Raw genomic sequence first — 6,037 nt, 5'->3', positions numbered from 1 at the left:
GCTCGAAACGCCCGGGCACGAAAGGAACCACGCCTTGGCCAACCAGCCAGGGCAGCGGAACAAGGATCGTCAACACGGGAGGAACGTAGAGCAAAAGTCAAAAGCCCGGAAGTGCCGGGCGGGGGTCAGAAGCCGTCCCAAGGAGAAAAAAAATAAAATCATAGAGAAAGACAGAGACAACAGAGTGTGTGTGTGTCTGATGAATCTTCTTTGTGTGTGCCCTTACTTTTCACGTTGCCTGGGACTGCCTGTGCGTCTGAGTGAGCCTGGTCTCTTCTCTGTCTCTCTGTTTCAGTCTCTCTCTCTCTGTGTCTCTGTTCCTCTCTCTGTCTCTCTCACTCTCTGTTTCTCTCTCTGTTTCTCTCTCTGTTTCTCTCTCTGTCTCTGTATCTGTCTTTCTGTTGTACGCCCAACACAGCTTGTGCATGTTGTTGTCACGGGACAGTGGGTTTCTTTTGTTCGGCCGGAAGGAGGGACCCACTTGACGCGCAACCTTTCCATGCAGGGTTTTTTGGTGGAGCGCGGTGTGTGATGGTGCCCGATACGACAACCAGAAGGATCGTCGATCGGCCAACCATCACCAAGACTATCGTCCTAACCCGATAAATCCTTGTCTGCTGGTTGCCGGTTTTTCAAGCATGCATGCACGATGCTGTTCGAAAGCCAGAATGTCAGAATGTCATATGAGAAAAATGTCAGCAAAAGTCGGCAAAAGGTCAAAAAGTCAAACAAAACGTGTGTGTGCGCGTGTCTCGTCTCTCTCTCTCTCTCTCTCTCTCTCTCTCTCTCTCTCTCTCCCTCTCTCTCTCTCTCTCTATCTTTTTCATTCTCGTCTCTTTCTGTCTTCGCTGCGAAGCTGCAGGAGCATGTCGCGAAAAATTGCACATCAGGCCCTGGCCTTGCTCCAGGGCCCGGCTGTGACGGCCGCAAGCGAAACGAAGGGTCGTGGTAAACGTCGTCCCAAGAACAAGCGACCCAAGCTCGAGGAAGACCGCATGATGGCCAAGCTTGGTATGCCAGACGCCATGTGTTCTTGATTGCTGTCTGGAGAGGCGGCTTCCTCATCCTCAGACCTCTGACGCGAATAGAGCAACTAGCAACGCTGGAACGACCTGATCATACAGCCTCCAACATGGCTGCCCTCCGCGGCATCAAAACCGAGCGTACACACCTCCGCAAGGTACGGTTCTGGCCTTCACCCTCGACCGCTGATGCGTGCCCAGCCTGCTCGCGACCCGCTCACACACTCGGACTGTTTCTCTCGGGCTTGCGTCTGCGGACAGCTCATGGCCGAACGCGTGGCCAAAAAGCCCAAGAAGAAGAGCAAGCCCAAGACGGCGCAGGAGCAGCAGGCGCTGGAAGATGCCGAGTATGCCAAATACAGCGTCTTTGGCTCGGCATGAGGCATCACAACGATGAGTGCCGGGGCATGTTTCCCGTTGTCTTTTTTTTTTTCTCTCTGTGCGTAAGTGAGTGTGTGTGTATGTGTGGGTGTGTGTGTCCCCTCGGCTTCAATCCTTGTCTAGCTCCTTCGCCTGCGCTTCTTGTCATATGCCTCTCCGTCTTTACTTCTTGTGCTTTCTTTCTTTCCACTCCCTCGACCCCGTCCTGCTTCCTTCCCTCTGGCGGCTGAGCCGCCTGTGAATTCCTGGCTCTGGTGCTCTTTTACCGTCCTTCAATTCCAATTGACATGTGAACAAGCAAGCGAAGGGTTGCCTCCTTTGCCCTGCGCCCCTGCACGACCACTTGCACTTTGTTGTTCAGCCGTGCGCCTCTCTTTTGCGACTGGAAACGAACCGGTTATTCTTTTTGTTTTTTGGGGCCTTCCCTCGCCCCACTTGGTCACGCATGGCTGCAGAAAGACAGGCGCAGCCTCATATAGACCTTGCGTCCATGTGAAAGCAGGCTTGGACGCATGAAGAGAGCAAGAGTCGTGGGCAAGGGCATAGTGTTGATGGATTGAGCAACGCTGAGCACGCCGGTCCAATAAAAGCCGACCGCGGCACAGCACTGGACACAAGGCGGCACTTGTGGGCTGGATCATCGCGGCTCTGACGCGAGTCCAGGACGCCACCAGGCGAAAAAAAAAAATAGAGAGGTTGCACGTCAATGCAGCAAGGCTGGGAGACGATTGTCCGCACCACTCTTCCCACCAAGTCTGGATACAAGTAAAACACGGGGCGGCGAGTAACAACGCTGGCACGAGCTTGACAAGCAAGAGCACATTGCCCGACAAAACAAGAGACAAAAAAAAAAGGGTGACTCTTGTTTCTCCTTAGTGAGTACGAAGAAAAGGCCGCAGAGAGTGCTCAAAAAGAGGCGACTCTCCCGGCAAAAGTTGAATCGGCCGGTTCGAAACTAACAACCAGTCATATTCTGAAGAAGAAAAAAAAACATATACACACACAAGAACAAGCGAGGCTGATACCCACACCAAAAGCAGCAGTCAAGGGTGCATGTTCCTGCACCCAACCATGACAGACCAATATCCATCGGAAGCCCCAATAGCAAGACTTGACATGGTGTGCGGCTCACACACAAACTCGACCGGTCCGGGCTAAAACAGAAACAACTTTGGTGTGTCCTCGAGGAGGTTGCGCACATGCTGCAGCGGTTTATGCCGAGGGCACAAAGTCCAGGTCCGCGTTCTGTGCATACTGCTTGCCAGTGATGGCTTCATCGCGCTGCATCATGGCACGGCTAAAGCTGTCCAAACCATGCTTGCGGGTCTGTCAAGCATCAAGAGGGAGGGATGAATTGTGAGACCTTCTCAGAAGTTCAGAACAGTTTGAGCTGCGGTGCACATGCGTGCTCAGTTTGACTCCCTGAGAATGACACTTACATGGCCACTGTGGAACAGGCTCTGAATGCCACCAATGATCAGACCAGAGGAGGCCATGCCACCAATGATCACGGCAAAGGCCGGAATCGATTCAGTCCACATGATATCGGCTGCTACTCGCCCACCAACAGGAAAAAAAAAGAAAAAAGTAGAGTCAGCGAAAGAGCAAAATTCATCAAGGTTGATGGCATTTTTTTTCCCGCCCGTGATGCGTGTTAAAAGCTTGAGCTGCCTTCAACCAAGTGCCCGTCTCCATTGGACCAGACTTCCAGGGCCGAAGGGTCCGACTGCCAAAGCCAACGTACCTGATGGAGTGAAGAGAAGGGAGAGAAAGTGAACCTGTTGTGGGGTCAAAATAATGCCAACTCGTACAGATTGACCCTGAACTATAATGTCTGACATCTGACATCGGTCATCGGCCTCGATGCCTGCACGAATGCATGGAATATGGGTCATGGCGGCGGGCACATTTTCGACGCGCCACCACCCTGCATGCCTGTTTCATGCGAGCGCACGGGCGTGCTCGCTGGCCAAACCTTCTTGACTCGCAACGACCTCGCATGTTCGTCGTTAGATATGTCTACAGATTCGAACCAGACGTGTGTGTGAACTCGATGGAGCAGTGACGCTCCATTTTATCGTTCGGTTATGCACGCAGTCACTCACTCGTTGTCGCTCTTCTCAGCTGCCATCATGAATGCCGAGATCTTGGACACAAGTGCCAGCTGGCGAGCCCCTCCGGCCTCCATCGGCAGTCGTGAGGGTTCCAAGGCTGACCTCTTGACGTTGTCGCCCGTGGTTCAGACGACGCTGGCCTGGTTTTATGAGGCCACGGAAAACGACGGCATCAAACTCCAGGACACCGACTTGGCGGCCATCAAGACCAATGTGCACAAGTACCGTTCCCTGCGCCAGACCAGCTCGGCACGACGCCGCGGGCCGATACCCACAATGATGGACACCTTTGGTCATGAGAATGACTTTCATATTGGCAGTGCCAGCAAACACCGACCAGATACGGAAGATGCGGTGACTGCCGCTCCAGCTCAGCTTCGTCAACGTAGCAACTCCAGTCCTGCGTTTCGGGTGCGTGCTACTATTCGTTCATGTTTCCCCCCTTGGTCCCGATGGAATGATCTTGCATACGCCCTCTTGTCGGACTACCAGTTTTTTTTAAGAGGAGAAAAAGACGGAGCGAGCGAGCATGGGTGGGCTCTCGCTTTTTAACTGTGCCCCTGGCTGGATCTCACCGCATTCTGTGCCAACACTGTGTGATAGCTGCGAACGTTACGCCGTATGAAGAAGGCGACCGCATCGTGACCCTGCAGAGCCACTGCTCCTTCATGCTTGGTCAATGAGCAAACCGAGAACTCCAGTCAACCCAATGCCTCGTTGTCGACGCGCAGTGGAGTCCAGGGCCCTACCAGCCCAAGGCTTGCTCGTAAGCTAAACCGTATCTCTGTTTCCTGTCCAGGAATGCATTCGCGCTGTGCGCGCTGTCTGGCTGCTTCTGCGGTCGGCTTTTGAACCCAGGCTCTTTTCGTTTCTTCGTGCTGTGCTTGAGAAATGCTGCCTGGTTGTGTCTCGTCCTGACATCTCGCATCGTATCGCAAAGCTGGGTAAATTGAAATAACTGCAGCCATTGAATGTACGGGATTGCACTGCTTGGGATTGAGAAACACAGCCAGACAACAGTGAGATGACCAGATGATCTACTGCACGCGAGCAGCCAGCAGGCCCGAGTCGGGTGGCAGGTCCTTGATGAGCTTCTGCACCTCCTTGAAGTGCTCGTGCTTGCTGTCACCCATGAGCTGAAAGAGGGCTGACTCAGCCGTGGTGAGAAAGGCACCGGATTGGCGCATTCGCTGCGATTAAAAAAAAAAAAAGTCCCGTCGATGAGCGCACGAGCCGTGCGGCAAACACAGCATGGCATCCACAAACAGTGTGGTCGCCTCCACCCCGAGTGAAACAAACCTCAAAGGCATACATGCGCTCCGGCGGATTGCGAGAAGAGGTAGCATCGACTACGACGTGCACGTCATAGCCATCCTCCAGCAGGTCGAGGGCTGTTTGCAATACACACACGTGTGCCTGCGTTGCACCCATATGCCATGCACCTCAGTGAGAGGATGTCAGCGAGCCGATGTTTGGACTGGGAGCTGTCTCAGCTGCCGCGGCTGGTAACTTCGTACCTCAATGCCAAAAAGGAGGGCTGACTTGACGTGGGTGTTCTCCTTCAGGTAGCTTTGAACCTCATCCGTGACCATGGAGAATTTAGTTTTGGGTACGTTGATGACAGCGTGATCATGGACAATTTCCGGCACTGTATGGCCCAAAGCTACATTCGAGGGGAGTACGTGCCAAGAAGCGAGGGAGGTACGCATGGCATCGAGGGCAGCGTCAGCGAAGAGAGGTAGACAACAGAATTGAGATCAAGAGAGACCATTCGCGAGCGATGTCAGGTCAGCAGGACTCGAAGGTTAGCAGCATCACAGCAGCAGCTTCAAGCGAGACTGCCTACTGAAAACCGTCTCGCGCGACCCAGGCGCTGGCTTCGGACCTTTGGGGTACTGTATGGAGCAGCCAAGGCCGGCCGAGCAGAGGAGGTGCAATCCAACAGGTGTCAGGCAAGTATCACGCAGTCAGATGCAGCCCAACTCTCCATGGCCCAAACATAAACTGACCTGCTCTGTGACAATGAGAGGGATGTTCATCACCTTGGACGCTGCCGTCTGTGGCCAGGCAGCAACATGAACAGAGCGGTGAGGCGTCCGCGCGCTGGTATACAGGGCCACCATCGTCTGGGCACGACGATGGAGATCAGCAAGCTGTGGTGGCAGGGTAGATCACCAGACGGTTGCAGACGGTGGCAACGGCGGCAAAGTGATGACTTTGGTCACGAAAGCGCTCTTGCATGTCACAAAGGAAAAAGGCAGTAAAGCCAGTTCCCAATTTGCCAATGGCTCGGCCCGTGTTCACGGCTGTGGAAGCTGCCATCTTGGCTCGTTTATTCGTCGCCAGTGTGGTGTGTGTGTGTGTGGGTGTGCCAGCTCTTCAACGCAAAAAATAAGAAGAAAAAGCAATAAGAAATCATCTGACAAGTCTCTCGAGTTAAACTTTCTCATTTTTTTTTTTTTTTGGGGGGGGGGGGGGGGGGGGGCCAAAAAAAAAGGAAAAGGGGGGGGCCCCCAAAGG

The 6,037-nt window shown here is 53.7% G+C and overlaps 3 protein-coding genes across 3 annotated transcripts; 1 reads left to right on the top strand and 2 right to left on the bottom strand.

Annotated features, from left to right (window-relative positions):
• Positions 1-692: 692 nt before the first annotated feature.
• MONBRDRAFT_23598 (uncharacterized protein) lies at positions 693-1,403 on the top strand (the record flags this gene model as incomplete). The annotated part of the gene is made up of 3 exons (XM_001743937.1): positions 693-1,011; positions 1,053-1,180; positions 1,284-1,403. 3 exons carry the CDS (start codon positions 693-695, stop codon positions 1,401-1,403), a joined length of 567 nt encoding a protein of 188 aa, XP_001743989.1.
• A 538-nt stretch (positions 1,404-1,941) lies between these two features.
• MONBRDRAFT_31552 (uncharacterized protein) lies at positions 1,942-3,298 on the bottom strand (the record flags this gene model as incomplete). Its single annotated transcript, XM_001743690.1, has 3 exons — positions 1,942-2,729; positions 2,843-2,955; positions 3,148-3,298. The coding sequence occupies 3 exons, from the start codon at positions 3,296-3,298 to the stop codon at positions 2,616-2,618; spliced, it is 378 nt and encodes a 125-aa protein (XP_001743742.1). The 3' UTR covers positions 1,942-2,615.
• A 1,256-nt stretch (positions 3,299-4,554) lies between these two features.
• MONBRDRAFT_23596 (uncharacterized protein) lies at positions 4,555-5,839 on the bottom strand (the record flags this gene model as incomplete). Its single annotated transcript, XM_001743689.1, has 6 exons — positions 4,555-4,707; positions 4,817-4,933; positions 5,035-5,180; positions 5,403-5,412; positions 5,527-5,574; positions 5,693-5,839. 6 exons carry the CDS (start codon positions 5,837-5,839, stop codon positions 4,555-4,557), a joined length of 621 nt encoding a protein of 206 aa, XP_001743741.1.
• Between the last annotated feature and the right edge of the window lie 198 nt (positions 5,840-6,037).

The sequence above is a fragment of the Monosiga brevicollis genome, genomic scaffold, assembly GCF_000002865.3.
Source record: "Monosiga brevicollis MX1 MONBRscaffold_4 genomic scaffold, whole genome shotgun sequence".
NCBI lineage: Eukaryota > Choanoflagellata > Craspedida > Salpingoecidae > Monosiga > Monosiga brevicollis.
This window is presented reverse-complemented; position numbering and strand designations above follow the sequence as displayed.